The 20,122-nt window shown below is 42.7% G+C and overlaps 1 protein-coding gene across 3 annotated transcripts; it reads right to left on the bottom strand.

Moving 5' to 3' along the window:
• Window positions 1-2,004: 2,004 nt before the first annotated feature.
• On the bottom strand, window positions 2,005-20,109 carry LOC111965328 (E3 ubiquitin-protein transferase MAEA). 3 transcript variants are annotated; one of them, XM_023989436.2, is made up of 10 exons: window positions 19,995-20,109; window positions 19,652-19,766; window positions 18,384-18,566; window positions 17,921-18,055; window positions 17,537-17,659; window positions 17,363-17,439; window positions 17,155-17,263; window positions 9,717-9,850; window positions 3,450-3,645; window positions 2,005-3,345 (listed from the first exon to the last, which is right to left on the bottom strand). In XM_023989436.2, exons 2-10 carry the CDS (start codon window positions 19,718-19,720, stop codon window positions 3,250-3,252), a joined length of 1,122 nt encoding a protein of 373 aa, XP_023845204.1. In that variant the 5' UTR covers window positions 19,721-19,766; window positions 19,995-20,109; the 3' UTR covers window positions 2,005-3,249. The 3 variants fall into 3 exon arrangements, with proteins under 3 accessions (XP_023845204.1, XP_023845201.1, XP_023845203.1); XM_023989433.2 differs by having other exon boundaries at window positions 17,852-18,055; window positions 19,995-20,108; XM_023989435.2 differs by having other exon boundaries at window positions 17,852-18,055; window positions 19,945-20,108.
• Window positions 20,110-20,122: the final 13 nt, after the last annotated feature.

A 20,122-nucleotide genomic window follows, 5' to 3' on the forward strand; every position in this document is an offset into this window, starting at 1 on the left:
CTGACATGACCCAGCACTCCTCCCTCTCCGTTTTTGCCCGTTCACATCACAGTGCAGGGGAGAATGTCGGCCCCCTCTCATTGATGCCATGGAAGTTCAAGGCTTATTTGTGAATTTATATTAGTACACTCGTAACCACAAAGATTACAAAACTTCCGTTTGATCAAATAAGCCTCACGTATCAAAAGAGCAATACATTTTTATCTTGACTAAATTTGACTCATTGCGCCCAATAGAAAAACTCCTCACGTAATTAAGGATCTGATTAACGTGGAACAATTTTGGCCGGAGTAAACCTTCTCGCTTCGTCTCTTCCGCTTTTATACTGACGATTTGTCGCCACAGATTGTTTACGTTTCTACTGTTGTGGCTAGATGGAGAAGGCCTACAACTCCATCTAGTGTTCACGTTGGGTACCAGTTGACAATTGTGGACCACGGTTAACAATTGTAGCTAAGCCTAAACCGTTTCCTAATGTTAACTTAATTCTCCAAACCTGCAATGTTTATTATCCTAACCTGCTATGTAAACAAACCATGTGTGCTGACATATCATCAGTATCACCACACTGGTGATTTTCTGCAATATAAGTCAGGTTTCAAGTTTAGCTCAGTGGATTAAGTGCTCATGTTCAAAATTGTATTACTAGTAAAACGCAACCCTGAAGAAGGAACTGCGTTGCGGAAACGTTGGTTATATTCACATAGTGTAGTATAGTCTGTCTACAGATACTTTTGTGTATATATAGTGTATGTACTCCTTCAAATTGGTGGATTCGGCTATTTCAGCCACACCCGTTGCTGACAGGTGTATATAATTATGCACACAGCCATGCAATCGCCATAGACAAACATTGGCAGTAGAATGGCCTTACTGAACAGGTGTGACTTTCAATGTGGCATCGTCATAGGATGCCACCTTTCCAACAAGTCAGTTCGTCAAAATTCTACCCTGTAAGTACTGCTATTGTGAAGTGGAAATGTCGAGGAGCAACAAAGGCTCAGCTGCCAAGTGGTAGGCCACACAAGCTCACAGAACGGGACTGTTGACTGTTGAAGCGCGTAGCGTGTAACAATCGCCTGTCCTCTGTTGCAACACTCACTACAGAGTTCCAAACTGCCTCTGGAAGCAACATCGGCACAAGAACTGTTCGTCGGGAACTTCATGAAATGGGTTTCCATGGCTGAGCGGCCGCATACTAGACTAATATCCCCATGCGCAATGCCAAGCGTCAGAGTGGTGTGAAGTTCACCGCCATTAGACACTGGAGCAGTGGAAAGGCATTCTCTGGAGTAATGAATCACGCTTCACCATCTTGCAGTCCGACGGATGAATCTGGGTTTGGCGGATTCCAGGAGAACTCTACCTGCCCCAATGCATAGTGCCAACAGTAGTGTGGAAGAGCAATAATGTTCTGGGGCTGTTTTTCAAGGTTCATGCAAGCCCCATTAGTTCCAGTGAAGGGAAATCTTAACGCTACAGCATACAATGTGCTTCCAACTTGTGGCAACAGTTTGGGGAATGCCCTTTCCTGTTTCAGCATGACAATGCACCCCGTGCACAAAGCGAGGCCCATTCGGAAATGGTTTGTCGAGATCGGTGTGGAAGAACTTGACTGGCTTGCACAGAGCCCTGACCTCAACCACATTGAACATCTTTGGGCTGAATTGGAATGCCGACTGCGAGCCAGGCCTAATCACCCAACATCAAGTTCAAGTCCCCACAGCAATGTTCCAACATTTGGTTCTAGGGAAAGCCTTCCCAGGAAGAGTGGAGGTTGTTATAGCAGAGAAAGGGAGGACTAACTCCATATTAATGCCCATGATTTTGGAATGAGATATTCAAGAGCAGGTGTCCATATACTTTTGGTCATGTAGTGTATGTTGCCAATTGCCATTGATTTAATCTGGGTATGCATAACTCGCTGTCATATTAAATCTGATAAAGCAGCACTTTAACTTCTATGGAGATGTTGGGTGGATAGAAAGAAAGACAGGACCCAAATGTAGTAAAACAATTTTATAGTCAATAATTAATCTATCCTACCAATATAAACATGCATGATCAGTTTCTAAACAGTCTCTCTACAATAACAATACTAAACAGTTCAGAAGCAACCAACCAAGATGGGGGGGAAAGGTGGGAGATATGGAAGGTACTGAAACATATGTTAAGGTGACCCTTGCTCATTTCAAGGAACTCCTTGGACCAACTATAGCCCCTTGAGAAATCTGCAGCAATTTGTGTTAGTCATACAAAATGTCTTAAAATCGGCAATAGAAAACAAAGAGCAAAAAATATAATCAAAATTCTCTTTAATTACAATGCAATGTTCATCGTTGAAAGATATGTATGAAATTAAAAGTCAATCAGTATTTTGACTATGTCAGAGTTGTTTAACTAAATATCAAAAGTACACTGATGAATTAACCCATCCTTCTGAAAAAAGTATTTTTTTCACCATTCGTCAAGGTCCACTTCGGGTGGTGAGCAGACCTGGCATGTTCCCTTGTAAGACACAAATCCACAATGATACTCAAGTGTAGTAGAGTTTACATTAGGTCTGTGTACAAGGTTGCCATACCATATTTCAAGCAACAACAGTGAGACTGTTCAAGCCTGACCAGTGGAAGGTCTAGGGGGAGTTTTCTTTAAATGTTTCTTAAAACATTTTGAAAGGCCTGAATCTGCACACAAATGATCAACGCGCTAGTATTTACATTATCAAGTGTATGGTCCCAGATCTGCAATCACAGATTTCACAGGAGGGGACAAACACAATATTACCAATTTCAAGGTATTTCTATATATCCCCCACACGGCTACACAGAAATTATGTAAATGGTGCGCATCATGAAATGAGTGCCATCAAGGAGCAAACACCAATGTGATCAGCCTGTGATTCTGATTGAAGTAAGTCTGATTTATCTAAGGTAAAAAGGCAAAAGATAAGCTCCTATTATCATATTGGAGCAACACCGAGTTATAATGCGCCACACTGCTGGTTGGACTACAAGTTAAATAAAAGTCAGAACATCAACACTTTAAATATAAAAGTCTGTTAATTAGTCCAGTTTCACAAATCTACCCAAGGTGATTTTGGCCCTGTTCTCCATAGTGGGAGGCAAGTTTGGCAAGTCGGGGGGGGGCTGTGGGGTGTGTTTGGCTGAGTCACATGGGGGCTGGAGGCTCTGCTGGGGGATCCACTGCAGAGGTGTATGCATCACATGAGATCCAGTATCCACCCCATCACATGATGTACACCTTCTCAGCCTGAGAGAAGTTGAAGACTTCTTTGGTTCTGGGGCAGATCACCTTGTCATCTTGGCGAATGGATAGAAGAGACTAGAAAAGGAAGGACAAATTATTAACATCAATAATAAATGAAAACAATGAATATTATTCCATTACCATTGTAAATAAAAAATGTGTGGGATGTAGAGACTCACATTGTATCCATACACATAGCCGTTGGGCAGCATCATGGGTGGGTTGTTCTCGTTCATCACCTCCCCAGAGATTTTGCACACCAGACGGGAGTTGGCACAGTGTGCCATGGGCAGGGGCTGGGCCAGTTTGTTCAGGGACTTGCTGCACACGGGGCAGTCAGGGTTTATAGAGGTGCTATCTTCCTTATAGCACTGACTGGGAGCAGAAAGGTTAAGGGTTGAAATTTGATCATTTTGCTTTACATTCCATTACTTCACAGCTGGAGGTCTGTGGCAGAACACATTGAGATACATTAAGACTTATGTACCCTGATGTGCGGTTTTGGATAAGGTCAGCCATCACAACCAAAAGGAGACAGAAAGCACATCAGCAAAAAAAGCAGACGACAAACCACTGCTCCCAAGTGGCGCAGCGGTCTAAGGCACTGCATCTCAGTGCTTGAGGCCACTACAGACACCCTGATTCGAATTCAGGCTCTATCACAACCGGCCGTGATTGGGAGTCCCATAGGGCGGCGCACAATTGGCTCAGCGTCGTCCAGGTTTGGCCGGTGTAGGCCGGCATTCTAAATAAGAATTTGTTCTTAACTGCATTGCCTAGTCAAATAAATAACTTGTGGACTTGTTTACGTGCTGGTGTGCGTTTTGTTGCTAGCGTTACTTTGCTACCTGCCAACTTTACGGTTTTTACATTTTAATTACTGTTTTATATTTGAATTTTTTCCCCTCACTTGACTTGTTTCATTCAACTTTTTCACCCTGGACGCTTTATCTGTACATGGTTCTACAGGACCTCCACCAGCCGAAGCTAAGTAGTAATATTAACATTATGCCTTCTAATTGCAGTTGCTGTACTCATAATATATAGGAACATTCGCCTTATGGTGCTGCAAACCCAGCTTCAGACGCACTTGTTAGGCAAGGGTACTTTAAGTGTAGGAAAGGATGAAACAGCGTCTGTGCCACCAGTAAGTACAGATAGTAGTATAAATCCCCCCGCACAGTCCCCGCAACCGGACAACTTTCTCATGGCTTCTGGAAGGAAATGCTGTAGGAATGCTCAACTGGTGTCGCTCATTCAGCCGACAGAAACTTTCAACCGGTTCTCCCCATTAACTTCTCTAGGGTAGGGAGCAGCATTCGGAATTTTGGATGAAAAGCATGTCCAAATTAAACTGCCAGCTACTCATCCCCAGAAGATAAGATATGCATATTATTAGTATATTTGGATAGAAAACACTCGGAAGTTTCTAAAACGGTTTGAATCATGTCTGTGTATAACAGAACTTATTTAGCAGGAGAAACCCCAAGGACAAACCATTCAGATTTTTGTTTGTTTTGAGGTCACTCTCTTTTCAATGAGTTTTCATTGGGAAACCAGATTTCTAAGGGACATGCTTGCAGTTCCTACCGCTTCCACTGGATGTCAACAGTCTAGAGAAATTGGTTGAGGTTATTCCTTTGTGTAATGAAGAAGTACGGCCATCTTGAACGAGAGTCACATTAAGTTTCCTTTTAGATAGAAGTGCGTAACCAGAAAGCTTGCTATAGTTGGTTTTAATCCTGTATTGAACACAGATCATCCCGTCTTCAATTTTATCGATTATTAACGTTAAAAAATACCTAAAGTTGTATTACAAAAGTAGTTTGAAATTTTTTGGCAAAGTTTACAGGTCACCTTTGAGATATTTTGTTGTCACGTTTGAGCAAGTTGGAACCGGTGTTTTTCTGGATCAAACGCGCCAAATAAATTGACATTTTGGATATATATTGACGGAATTAATCGAACAAAAGGACCATTTGTGATGTTTATGGGACATATTGGAGTGCCAACAACAGAAGCTCGTCAAAGGTAAGGCATGAATTATATTTTTATTTCTGCGTTTTGTGTTAGCGCCTGCAGGGTTGAAAAATGCTTATCTCTTTTTGTTTACAATGGTGCTATCTTCAGATAATAGCACCGTATGCTTTCGCCGAAAAGCCTATTTGAATTCTGACATGTTGGCTGGATTCACAACCAGTGTAGCTTTAATTTGGTATCTTTCATGTGTGATTTAATGAAAGTTTGATTTTATAGTAATTTTCATAGTAATTAATTTGATTTTGGCGCTCTGCATTTTCTCAGGCTTTTTGCCAAGTGAGACAGTAGCGTCCCACCTAAACGCTGATTTTTGGAAATAAATATGAACTTTACCGAACAAAACATACATGTATTGTGTAACATGAAGTCCTATGAGTGTCATCTGATGAAGATCATCAAAGGTTAGTGATTCATTTTATCTCTATTTCTGCTTTTTGTTACTGCTCTCTTTGGCTGGAAAAATGGCTATCTTTTTCTGTGACTTGGCTCATACCTAACATAATCGTTTGGTGTGCTTTCGTCGTAAAACCTTTTTGAAATCGGACACTTTGGCTGGATTTACAACAAGTGTAGCTTTAAAATGGTGTAAAATACTTGTATGTTTGAGGAATTTAAATTATGGGATTTCTGTTGTTTTGAATTTGGCGCCCTGCAGTTTCACTGGCTGTTGACGAGGTGGGACGCTACCGTCCCACATACCCTAGAGAAGTTAAGCAATGAGTCGGAGTCAGAGGCTGAGCCTTCTCTGGTCTCTCTTCCACCCGTTATGGGGTCTGAGACGCCGAAGCCTCCCACCATTAGCTCTGACAAATTGCAAACCCTAGTCATTGGCGACTCCATTACACACAGTATTAGACTTAAAAAGAATCATCCAGCGGTCATACACTGTTTACCAGGGAGCAGGGCTACTGACGTTAAGGCTAATCTGAAGATGGTGCTGGCTAAAACTGGCGAGTGTAGAGAGTATAGGGATATTGTTATCCACGTCGGCACCAACGATGTTAGGATAAAACAGTCAGAGCTCACCAAGCACAACATAGCCTCAGCACGTAAATCAGCTAGAAAGATGTCGGCATCGAGTAATTGTCTCTGGCCCCCTCCCAGTTAGGGGGAGTGATGAGCTCTACAGCAGTCTCACAACTCAATCGCTGGTTGAAAACTGTTTTCTGCCCCACCCAATAGATAGAATGTGTAGATAATTGGCCCTCTTTCTGGGACTCACCCACAAACAGTACCAAGCCTGGCCTGCTGAGGAGTGACGGACTGTGCTCTCATCTTATCTATGAAAATAGACAGGGCTCTAACTCTTCTAGCTCCACAATGAGATAGACAGCCTGCCAGCTTAGTGGATTCTGCCACTAGCAGTCAGCTCAGCTATCCCCATTGAGACCGTGTCCGTGCCTCGATCTAGGTTGGGCAAACCTAAACATGGCAGTGATCGCTTTAGCAATCTCACTGGAATAAAGACCTACTTCATTCCTGTCATTATTGAAAGAGATTGTGATATCTCACATCTCAAAATAGGGCTACTTAATGTTAGATCCCTCACTTCCAAGGCAGTTATAGTCAATGAACTAATTACTGATCATAATCTTGATGTGATTGGCCTGACTGAAACATGGCTTAAGCCTGGTGAATTTACTGTGATAAATGAGGACTCTCCTCCTGGTTACACTAGTGACCATATCCCGCAAAGGCGGAGGTGTTGCTAACATTTACGACACCAAATTTCAATTTACCCCCAAAAAATGACAGTTTTCGTCTTTTGATCTTCTAGTCATGAAATCTATGCAACCTACTCAATCACTTTTTATAGCTACTGTTTACAGGCCTCCTGGACAATATACAGCGTTCCTCACTGAGTTCCCTGAATTCCTATCGGAATTTGTAGTCATGGCAGATAATATTCACATTTCTGGTGACTAATATTCACATGTCAAAGTCCACAGACCCACTCCAAAAGGCTTTCGGAGACATCATCGACTCAGTGGGTTTTGTTCAACATGTCTCCGGACCTACTCACTAGCACAGTCATACTCTAGATCGTGTTTTGTTCCGTGGAATAAATACTGTGGATCTTAATGTTTTTCCTCGTAATCCTGGACTATCGGACCACCATTTTATTACGTTTGCAATCGCAACAAATAATCTGCTCGGACCCCAACCAAGGCTCATCAAAAGCCGTGTTATAAATTCTCTGACAACCCAAATATTCCTAGATGCCCTTCCAGACTCTCTCCACCTACCCAAGGACGTCAGAATACAACAATCGGTTAACCACCTAACTGAGGAACTTAATTTAAACCTTGCGTATTACTCTAGATGCAGTCGCACCTCTAAAAACAAAAAACATTTGTCATAAGAAACTAGCTCCCTGGTATACAGAAAATACCTGAGCCCTGGAGCCAGCTTCCAGAAATTTGGAACGGGAATGGTGCTACACCAAACTGGAAATCTTCCGATTTGCTTGGAAAGACAGTAACGTGCAGTATCGAAGAGCCCTCACTGCTGCTCGATCATCCTATTTTTCCAATTTAATTGAGGAGAATAAGAACAATCCTACATTTCTTTTTGATACTGTCGCATAGCTAACTAAAACGCAACATTCCCCAGGAGAGGATGGCTTTCACTTCAGCAGTGATTAATTCATGAACTTCTTTGACAAAAAGATCATGATCATTAGAAAGCAAATTACGGACTCCTCTTTAAATCTGCGTATTTCTCCAAAGCTCAGTTGTCCTGAGTCTGCACAACACTGCCAGGACCTAGGATCAAGGGAGACACTCAAGTCTTTTAATACTATATCTCTTGACACATTGATGAAAATAGTAATGGCCTCTAAACCTTCAAGCTGCACACTGGAACCTATTCCAACTAAACCAATGAAAGAGCTGCTTCCTGTGCTTGGCCCAACTATGTTGAACATAATAAACGGCTCCCTATCCACCAGATGTGAACCAAACTCACTAAAAGTGGCAGTAATAAAGCCTCTCTTGAAAAAGCCAAACCTTGACCCAGAAAATATAAAAAACTATCGGCCTATATCAAATCTGCCATTCCTCTCAAAACATTTTGAAAAAGCTGTTGCGCAGAAACTCACTGCCTTCCTGAAGACAAACAATGTATACGAAACGCTTCGGTTTAGACCCCATCATAGCACTGAGACTGCACTCGTGAAGGTGGTAAATTAACTTTTAATGGCGTCAGACCAAGGCTCTGCATCTGTCCCCGTGCTCCTAGACCGTAGTGCTGCTTTTGATACCATCAATCACCACATTCTTTTGAAGAGATCGGAAACCCAAATTTGTAAATTCCGGTGTTCCTCAAGGTTCCGTTTTAGGACCTCCTATTGTTTTCACTATATAGTCACCTCTTGGTGATGTCATTCGGAAACACAATGTTAACTTTCACTGCTATGCGAACGATACACAGCTGTACATTTCGATGAAACATGGTGAAGCCCCAAAATAAAAATATAAGGTAGATGGCAGCAAATGTTTTACTTTTAAACTTGGACAAAACAGAGATGCTAGTTCTAGGTCCCAAGAAACAAAGAGATCTTCTGTTGGATCTGACAATTAATCTAGATGGTTGTACAGTCATCTCAAATAAAACTGTAAAGGACATCAGCGTTACTCTGGACCCTGATCTCTCTTTTGACGAACATATCAAGACTGTTTCAAGGGGCCATAGTGTCTCCCGACACCTCCTGTCTGAGCCTCCAGTAATTATGCTGCAATAGTTTGTGTCGGGGGGCTAGGGTCAGTCTGTTACATCTGGAGTATTTCTCCTGTCTTATCCAGTGTCCTTTGTGAATTTAAGTATGCTCCCTCTCTTTCTCTCAGAGGCCATTGCCTCAGGGCTACCTGGCCTGATGACTCCTTGCTGTCCCCAGTCCACTTGGTCGTACTACTACTCCAGTTTCAACTGTTCTGCCTGCTATGGAACCCTGACCTGTCCACCGGACGTGCTACCTTGTTCCGGACCTGCTGTTTTCAACTCTGAATGATTGGCTATGAAAAGCCAACTGCCATTTACTCCTGAGGTGCTGACATGTTGCACCCTCTACAACCACTGTGATTACTATTATTTGACCCTGCTGGCCATCTATGAACATTTGAACATCTTGGCCATGTACTGTTATAATCTCCACCCGGCACAGCCAGAAGAGGACTGGCCACCCCTCAGAGCCTGGGGAGTTTTTCCTAGCCACCGTGCTTCTACATCTGCATCGTTGCTGTTTGGGGTTTTAGGCTGGGTTTCTGTATAGCACTTTGTGACATCGGCTGATGTAAAAAGAGCTTCATAAATACATTTGATTGATTGATTAAAAAAAATACAAATAATGATGTTCCTGCCCGACATAGCAAAACTAAGGAGCACAGAGCGGTGACCAGAAAGGATACGGAGTTTTGATAGCAGACAAGCCGGCCTGGAGTGTGATGGTAAACACAGAGTTGTTGCCCAGCTGATGTAATCTGTAGTTGTCGTATCTGAACTGTTGGATCAGCATTTTCCAGCGGGCTGGATCCAGGAGATCCTGTGAGGGTTGATTGACAAAGAGATAATCAGACCATTTTTTTTTTTTTTCACCTTTATTTAACCAGGTAGGCAAGTGGAGAACAAGTTCTCATTCACAAATGCGACCTGGCCAAGATAAAGCAAAGCAGTGCGACAAAAACAACAACACAGAGTTTCACATAAACGTACAGTCAATAACACAATAGAAAAATCTATGTGCAAATGTAGAAGATTAGTGAGGTAAGGCAATAAATAAGCCATAGAGGTGAAATAATTACAATTTAGCATTAACACTGGAGTGATAGATGTGCAGATGATAATGTGCAAGTAGAGATACTGGGGTGCAAAAGAGCAAAACGATAAATAAAAATATGGGGATGAGGTAGTTGGGTGTGCTATTTACAGGTACAGTGATCAGTAAGCGTTCTGACAGCTGATGCTTAAAGTTAGAGAGGGAGATATAAGTCTCCAGCATCAGTGATTTTTGCAATTCGTTCCAGTCATTGGCAGCAGAGAACTGGAAAGAAAGGCAGCCAAAGCAGGTTTTGGCCTTTGGGATGACCAGTGAAATATACCTGCTGGAGCGCGTGCTACGGGTGCCTGTTGCTATGGTGAACAGTGAGCTGAGATAAGGTGGGGCTTTACCTAGCAAAGACTTATAGATGACCTGGAGCCAGTGTGTTTGGCGACGAATATGTAGCAAGTGCCAGCCAACGAGAGCATACAGGTCGCAGTGCTGGGTAGTATATGGGGCTTTGGTGACAAAATGGATGGCACTGTGATAGACTGCATCCTGTTTGCTGAGTAGAGTGTTGGAGGCTATTTTGTAAATGACATCGCCAAAGTCTAGGATCGGTAGGATAGTCAGTTTTACAAGGGTATGTTTAGCAGCATGAGTGAAGGAGGCTTTGTTGCGAAATAGGATGTCGATTCTAGATTTAATTTTGGATTGGAGATGCTTAATGATGTGAGTCTGGAAGGAGAGTTTACAGTCTAACCAGACACCTAGGTATTTGTAGTTGTCCACATATTCTAAGTCAGAACCTTCCAGAGTAGTGATGCTAGTCGGGTGGGCGGGTAGCAATCGGTTGAAGAGCATGCATTTAGTTTTACTAGCGTTTAAAAGCAGTTGGAGGCAATGGAAGGAATGTTGTATGGCATTGAAGCTAGTTTGGAGGTTTGTTAACAGTGTCCAAAGAAGGGCCAGATGTATACAGATCATAGGTCTACAGTATGTTGACATACACAAATTAGGGATTTAACGATTCACAGATACGGATCGGTCCCGATCCAAATTAAGCATGCATCGGTAAGAAAACCTACTTTTTTTCTGTCTTATTCCGAAAATAACTAATATTTTCTGACTGAATTTATGCATTCTCTCCTTCAGCCTATTAAACTTTTATGCATGTAACTGCGTATGACATTGACCTACAACTCAGATAACAACTGTGCACACAGTGCAGGAGACGCAGCTGCGCGGCACCTTCAGATGTTTGTAAATTGGTTTTCGCAATATTAAGTCATAGGCGTTATTAATTGAGGGACAACTAATGTAATTTCCTGGGTCATTGTTTCCAAATGCACTGTAGAAAATTGTGTTTTACCAGCAGAGCTGTGGTAGGCAACCGGAGTGGCCACAACTCACACCCTGCTGAGTGTACATCTTAACTGCTGATTGGGACTTTTCTATTGCCAGGTTCCCCATACAAAATATATATTTTTTTGCAAATGTATAAAACATTTAAAACATAAATACCTTATTTACATAAGCATTAAGACTCTTTGCTATGAGACTCGAAATTGAGCTCAGGTGCATCCTGTTTCCATTGATCATCCTTGAGATCATTCTACAACTTGATTGGAGTCCACCTGTGCTTAATTCAACTGATTGGACATGATTTGGAGAGGCCTGTCTTTATAAGGTCCCAAGGTTAACAGCGCATATCAGATCAAAAACCAAGCCATGAGGTCGAAGGAATTGTCCATATAGAGCTCTGAGACAGGATGGTGTCGAGGCACAGCTCTGGGGAAGTGTACCAAAACATGTCTGCAGCATTGAAGGTCTCCAAGAATACAATGGCCTCCATCATTCTTAAATGGAAGAAATTTAGAGCCACCAAGACTCTTCCTAGAGCTGGCCGCCCAGCCAAACTGAGCAAACGGGGGAGAAGGGCCTTGGTCAGAGAGGTGACCAAGAACCCAATGGTCACTCTGACAGAGCTCCAGAGTTCCTCTGTGGAGATGGGAAAACCTTCCGGGAGGACAACCATCTCTGCAGCACTCCACCAACCAGCCTTTATGGTAGAGTGGACAAACAGAAGCCACTCCTCATTAAAAGGCACATGACAGCCCGCTTGGCACCTAAAGGACTCAGAACATGGGAAACAAGATTCTCTGGTCTGATGAAACCAAGATTGAACTCTTTGGCCTGAATGCCAAGCGCCACGTCTGGAGGAAACCTGGCACCATCCCAAAGTAAAGAGAGGTCCTTGGTGAAGCATGGTGGTGGCAGCATCATCCGGTGGGGACTGGGAGACTAGTCAGGATCCAGTGAACGATGAACGGAGCAAAGTACAGAGAGATCCTTGATGAAATCCTACTGGTGGTGTGGTATGATGATGCTCTGCTGGTGACACTGTCAGTGATTTCAAGGCACACTTAAACAGCATGGCTACCACAGCATTCTGCAGCGATACGGCATCCCATCTGATTTGCACTTAGTGGGACTATCATTTGTTTTTCAACAGGACAATGACCCAACACACCTCCTGGCTGTGTAAGAGCTATTTTACCAAGGCGAGTGATGGAGTGCTACATCAGATGACCTGGCCTCCACAATCAACCAACCTCAACCCAATTGAGATGGTTTGGGATGAGTTGGACTGCAGAGTGAAGGAAAAGCAGAGTGAAGGAAAAGCAGCCAACAAGTGCTCAGCATATGTGGGAACTCCTTCAAGACTGTTGGAAAAGCATTCTAGGTGAAGCTGGTTGAGAGAATGCCAAGAATGTGCAAAGCTGTCATCAAGGCAAAGGGTGGCTACTTTGAAGAATCTAAAATATATGTATTTGTTTAAAACTTTTTAGGTTGCTACATGATTCCATATGTGTTACTAAATAGTTTTTATGTTTTCACTATTCTACAATGTAGAAAATAGTAAAAGTAAAGAAACCCTTTAACGAGTGTGTCCAAACTTTTGACTGGTACTTTAAGTCAAAGCTGTAACTACTCAGGAACATTCAGTCATCTTGCTAAGAACCTTGTGTATATTTGGCATATTTTTTGGGGGGGTTATTGTCCTGCCGAAAAGGTGGATTTCTCTCCCAGTGCCTATTGGAAAGCAGGCAACCAGGTTTTCCTCTAGTTTTTTGCCTTTGCTTAGCTCTATTCTGTTTTGTTTTTTTATCCTAAAAAAGTACCTAGTTCTTGCCGATGACAAGCATACCCATAACATGATGCAGCCACCACCATGCTTGAAAATATGAAGAATGTTAAGACAGCCGCATGCTTCCCAACCGAAACAGTTCATGCATTTTGCGACGTTTTCCCTCATTTTGGTTTTAGGCTAGGGTTTTGTCGATTGTTCAGGCACACTTTCTTTTCTCAAGGCCAACCTAACTTTGAGAGCCGAAGTCTACGCCTCTTCGTCCGTGATTGGTCAACGCGAGTTTATTCTTCTTGATGATTACATGGCGAAGGACAACTTCAAGCATCGATTGACACATGAAGTAGAAAAGTACCTTCACCAATACGATTCTAGCCATACATGCATTATATAAAGACCAGCATGTAAATGCCAATTCATTTAGAGAGATTTCGGAGCATGCTCGGGTCTGACCCATCCACTTGTTCGAAAAAGTGGAGTAGGGTTCACAACAAGTTCAAGGCAAAGAAACAAGGATCGCAGTGGAGATGCTGGCCGTGAAGCATGGGAAGACTGAAAGCAAAATGCGGTCTTCACAAAAGAATGAGCTATGTTGTATTTTCTATTGTAGTCGACAAGAAGAGTAGCCATGTTTTGCAAACAAAAGTTAGCCCTAGCTACTTGGCTAGTGGCTAGCTAGCCTAGCAGCAGAGAAAACAAGCCAACTAACTAAAGATCTTTACAACTTTAAGAAATATTTTATCAGAGAAAGAAAATCCACTAGATGTTGGAACATAAGCTTCAAAATTGGCAAGGTCCAACTACATTTACATTTACATTTAAGTCATTTGTCAAAATGTTGCAAACGTTTGAGCAGAGTAGCTAGGCCAGGCCTACTGAACTCCACTCAAACGTTTGCAACATTATACCTGATTGACCATGCTTGTCATTTATGAACATTTTGAAAATCTTGGCTCTCTCTAATTCTCTCCTTCTCTCTTTCTTTCTCTCGGAGGACCTGAGCCCTAGGACCATACGTCAGGACTACCGGGCATGATGACTCCTTGCTGTCCCCAGTCCACCTGGCCTTGCTGCTATTCCAGTTTCAACTGTTCTGCCTGCGGTTATGGAACCGCCACCTGTCCCAGACCTGCTATTTTCAACTCTTAATGATCGGTTATGAAAAGCCAACTGAAAATTATTCATGATTATTATTTGACCATGCTTGTCACTTATGAACATTTTGAACATCTTGGCATAGTTCTGTTATAATCTCCACCCGGCACAGCCAGAAGAGGACTGGCCACCCCTCATAGCCTGGTTCCTCTCTAGGTTTCTTCCTAGGTTTTGGCCTTTCTAGGGAGTTTTTCCTAGCCACCGTGCTTCTACACCTGCATTGCTTGCTGTTTGGGGTTTTAGGCTGGGTTTCTGTACAGCACTTCGAGATATTAGCTGATGTACGAAGGGCTATATAAAATAAACTTGATTTGTAAGTCGCTCTGGATAAGAGCGTCTGCTAAATGACTTAAATGTAAATATAGTCTATTGTCTCAGTTCATGATATTTGATGTTTATTGATCATCATGTGTACTAAATAGACATCTACTTTATTTTTCAAGGAACAAACACCAGTGAATGGACAGTACCTGGTTGTTCACCGGCCACAAGCACCACCTCTGCTCCCAGTACTGATTGGTTATCGGCCTCCCACACTGAGCCGGCATGCACAATTAGAAACAATCTCCATTCAGGTCCTGGAAAGCTCTATCCTGACTATCACCTCCAATACCTTCTCCACTGGCTTGCACCTCCCAAATGCCAGAGCAGCAGCAAGGGTGTGAGAAAATAACTGCAGACTCAAAGGCATTGAAGTCAGATGTCAAGAACATCATGCACCGAGCCACCAGCTTGTACCAGAGGTAAATACATAATATAATTTCACTCTCCTTTACAGATCACCTTTCCTCTAGTCCTTTTTCCTCCTCCAGACACTCCTAATCCCCCCCCCCCATAGGGCCCTGTACCTATAGCTGATTTCATGGATGAATTCCCACCAAAACTCTAGGAGGAATTCGATCACCAGCTGCATGAGTTTGTGCATGATGGACTGAACGACCGGGACCACAGTGAAATGAACAACTTGTTCTGTTGATGTTCAGACATCTCAGGAGTTAAGACAATAGACACTTTCATTTTATTCCAGACACTCGTTTACATGTCTGTTCATAGCAGACACTGTTTTACTCATTTCCCCAAAATATTTCTAGTGCTCATTAATATTTGTATATCTGTGTGCCACAGACTTTACAGGCTTCCTTCTACATGTGGCGTAGATCATTATAATCAAAATGACTCCACACAGACATCAGGCTTCATTTTATTAACAAGAATAAAACTCCACATTTTAGTACAAAGTACTTTGGTTCACAGTGCACACAAATAACTGAGTCTATGCATCCATCAAGGGGTGTGTATGTGAGAAGTCCAAAGAAAGATCTATTATGCATCATTGATGGCCTTGGGATGAGTTGTCCTGTCCTAACCATGTCTTCCTGCTATTGAAGAGCTTCCCACTTGTTTAACTTGCAAGCCGTGTCACACTGGCTCTTGGAGATGGTTGTGTTAGTCACAACCCTCTTCCACTCTCCAGGTTGGTAGTTGCCAGAAGGGAGGGGGTGTCAACAAAAGAGGGAGCCACGATTCTTGCGTTTGGCTCATGAGCTTAATCTGTGGAGGACAGGTAGTTCTGGAGGGCAACACAAACCCTTAGCCTTTTCAGGGGTAAACTCGATTAGGCGACCAAGAATCCTCATCCTTGCAGCCATGATCCCGAACGCATTATCTGACTCTCCGACAGAGTGGCGATAGTTCCAGGTTCCCTCAGGTTCATTGAGAGACAGACACCTGTAAGTGAGGTAACAAGAGAATATATGTCAGATATTATATACATATGGTAAACAAAAACACCATACCATTTTCCAGAAACCATACTCCAAACGCCTTGATAAAATGTCATTTCTCATAGAGGTGAATACAAGTATGCATTAACAAGGGAAATTAGTTTCCAACATGCTATTATCAACATACCTGAATAAGGGCGCATGCGGTTCTCATGTAGGGAGAAGCTATCTCCCAGGAAAACATAAGGACTTGGCGTTGTTGTACCTGGCAGGATAGCTTGCGGTGGATAAATCGAGGGTCTTCTGCAGCAGTTTGGACCCACTTTAACTCTTGAAACACTCACCATAGTTCTCTCGGGCCATATACCCCTACATCCACAATTGTGAACATGTAGCGAGCATCTTCTCAGTCTCCGTATCTCACCTATCATGTGTTGCTTGGTACAGCAAATCTAGATCCCGGGGAATTTGCACAACTCCAGTCAAGTGTCTCTCTGAACTCTTATTCTCCAGCACGTGTCTTCCTTGTTTGGCCGTAGATGCCATTACCAGCTTATCCCCCTCTACTGTACCGGGGTAATAATGCCGCTTTTCCTCAGAATGTCTTTTTAGAAAGCACGCAAGCACACTCGTTGCGCCCCCCCCCCCAAATCTGATAGTGGTAGATGCTCAGTCTGCCCTATGGCTCAGCTCACACACTACATCATTCTCACACACACACACACACAGCCCAGAGAAGTCAGCTCAGACAGACCCAGCTCAGCTCCTGAGCATAAGATATTAATTTTTCACACTAAATGAATGTGTTCATGCAACAATTGTTAGTGCACCGAATCATTTCGAACCGCATCGAATAGTTTCAAATTAAAAGTATAATTCCTGTATCGGAGTCCATGTACCTAGACGCGTATCGAATTGTGCTTGTAAGGAAGGGGGATACCTAGTCAGTTGTACAACTGAATGCATTCAACTGAAATGTGTCTTCTGCATTTAACCCAACCCTACAAAGGAGGCATATGCGAGTGCATACACACTAGAGATCACTACTATGGTATTACCTTATAAGGGGAGATATGGGTGTCTGAGGGGAACGCCAGCATGCCCATAACCTGCCGCACTTCGTCCAACTGACCCCCCTCCGCTTGGCTGAAGTGCTTCCGCGCATGTCTGTGAAAAATATGGTTCATGATTGTTCTCATTTCAACTATGAATATATGTTCCAACATTAACATAGGATGTGCTATGGCAGTATAAACGGATTCCCACCTGACAGCATCCATACGCTTGTTCTGTCGGATGAGCTCAATAAACTCCTGGATTCGCAGGCTAAACTCCAAGCAGCTCTGTAAGGAAAAGCATCAAGGAGTTCATATATAACGTAATGTATGAGACACTGCCATTGCGATCTACTAACAGACATGGCATAATCCCCTGGCTCACCTTCATCTTGCGGAGGCGTGACTTGTTGTCATGGCACCAGGCCAAACAGGTGGCTGTTTCCTGTCGCTCCAGTGACTCCTCCACCTCTTTGGCTGTGAGGAACATCTCAATGTTGACCAGATCCTGGAGAACAGGGGGAAAGCGGGGTTATGTCAAATAGAGACAGCACACGTAGTTCTCTAAACAATTGAAATACAAGGAGCTCTACAAGCAATTTGAGATACCACAGAAGTCGCTTTCTGTAAGGAATAAGGAACTCGATTGTAACATCCATGTATATAAGATGACATGTTGACAGATAGAAGTGGGATGCACCTCAATGCCACTTTGCCGTGCCAGTTTGACCGCTGTGTTGTAATAGCCACACCGCAGCAAGTGTTCTACCATCATGCGGTCCATTCGTTTCTTCTTCCAGACGTTGACGCCTGCTGGCTGGTCGCTGCTATGCTCCTTCAGGTGTTCAATCCTCCGCTTACACAGCTTAGCACTCTCATCCTCCGCCTGGATGGACTCAGCAGCCTACACAACATCCACCATTTAGATTTTGTATACTTACAGCAAGCATGCAGTATCTCTGCTCTGCTGGGTCCTCTCCTTGTATTGTACTGCTATATTTTTCATGATGATGAATCATTATTCTGTCTTGGAAATCGCTCAATAAACATACATTATTTGTCATGTGCTTGGATTTGAAAACATGTAAAGTTGGCTTATTTTCAGAAATTCTCCCTAAAATAGCAGTAGCTAAGCTATCTGGGGTTGGAGGAGGAATACCATTAAAAAAATATATAAAATGCACAGCAACATTCCAATGCTAATTGTTCTGAGAGCAACTGGGTGAACCTACCTTTCTCTTCAGGGCACTGAGCTTCTCCACCACCCCATCGAGAAGGGACACCACAGAATCCACCACTGGGAAACTGCTGAGGGTCTTCTCCAGCTCTGCCACCACCATGGTTACGTGACTCGTCTCCCGGTCAATGTTCTTCTGTGCTGCTCTGAATCGCTTGTTCAGAGTTTCATATGGTACCTGTACAAATGAACAATGCAAAACCTAAGTGAGGTGGTTTCGGTAGTACATTCTGACCATCTAATAATCATTCTTTGGCTGAAGTTTCCAATTATTTGACCCATAACTTGTTGAGAACATATCCTCCAATATATGACACTTTCCAACCAATCACTAAGGCATCAACACAGAACAGCAATCTTACATAACCGTCTAGTTATGCTAACATAACTACTCAAATGGCATACAACTACTCTTGTAACCCTTAATGAATTAAATTACTATTCTGATAAAATGGCCACTAACAAAGCAAACATTAGCCGTATGGCAGCAGCCACAGACCAATAGTGTCGCAGTGTGATATGGCTGCAGACAATCTTCTCAGCCATATTGAGGTAGTACCTTGAGGACATAGCTCGATAGGGGAAAAGCGCTATCTAGCTACTAGTCATGTACAGAGCATAATTATACAGCTACAAACGATCAACTGACTAGTATGCATCGTGTTGCTTTGGATTTACTAGAGAGCTAACTACCTCGCAGCTGGTGACGACCCTTCATGCCATGTTGATTTCACTAGTTATGGTGAATTTGGAAACCAACGTGAATAGCTAACGTTACATGTCTCTATTAGCTAGTTATCTAACTAACGTAGTTACATTTATTTAAGACAGCAAATTGTTAGCTATGAATAGGTGGCTTCCCACGCCACAAAAGAATATCGACGGAGAACCAGCTAACGTTAGTTAAAGTTTGCTAGGTATCAACATAGCTGATTAAACTGTCTGTCTAGCAAAATTAATGACTACGAAATTATCTGTTTAGCTAACAAAGTTAGTAAATAACCTCCAATCGTCTCGATAATTGACTATCAACTAATAGGTTGAGATTGGTGTATCTGACCACATCATCAAATCTGCTCGTATTAATCTTCACCATCTGACATCAGCCGTTGTTTTTTAACCAACTTGCCCCCTGGCGTCGCTAGCTAACGTTAGTTAGTCATCCAAATAATCGAAATTAGTGCCTAGTTTGACAAATGTGAAGCTCGTGCCTGCATCATGATCGGTTCGTCTCGATATTCGTTCAAATAAGCCATTTCAAACCTTCAAAGTGGGATATTCTTGAACCTTCAGAGCCATGGAGAGTTGGGCAGCTGTCTCTTGCACCGCCATCTTCGTTTGTGAATTTCTCCAGATACTTTTTCATGGAGCCAGATAGCTGCCAAAAGGTTGAACGCACGTATCGTTAGGATCGTAAGAAAATCCATACGTAAATTATTAGGATTGTAAGAAAATCCATACGTAAATTATTAGGATTATAAGAAAAACCATGCATGAAACGTAAACGTGAAATTTCATCTGAACATACAAACACCATGTTACGATTATGGACTAACATTTTGGACTTGAACAAATCTTGTCTTGCAATTCTGACCTACAAAAATACCTTTCAGATTGTTGGCAGTTTCATCTCACCAACAAAAAACCTACACCAAACAGCTTGTGGGGAGTGCTATTTAAACAAGCATAACGCAGCATAAAAAAACGGAAGTCAGGGAAACCGGAAAGAGATAT

This window comes from Salvelinus sp. IW2-2015, linkage group LG6.1 (genome assembly GCF_002910315.2).
Source record: "Salvelinus sp. IW2-2015 linkage group LG6.1, ASM291031v2, whole genome shotgun sequence".
Classification (NCBI taxonomy): Eukaryota; Metazoa; Chordata; class Actinopteri; order Salmoniformes; family Salmonidae; genus Salvelinus; species Salvelinus sp. IW2-2015.

Coding starts and splice junctions, on each gene's coding strand:
- LOC111965328 (XM_023989433.2), bottom strand. CDS start 19,720: ATGGCGGTGCAAGAGACAGCTGCCCAACTCTCCATGGCTCTGAAGGTT. Junction 18,567..19,651: donor AAGAATATCCCACTTTGAAG/GTTTGAAATGGC, acceptor TCATTTGTACAG/GTACCATATGAAACTCTGAA. Junction 17,660..17,851: donor CACGGCAAAGTGGCATTGAG/GTGCATCCCACT, acceptor CCTGTTCTCCAG/GATCTGGTCAACATTGAGAT.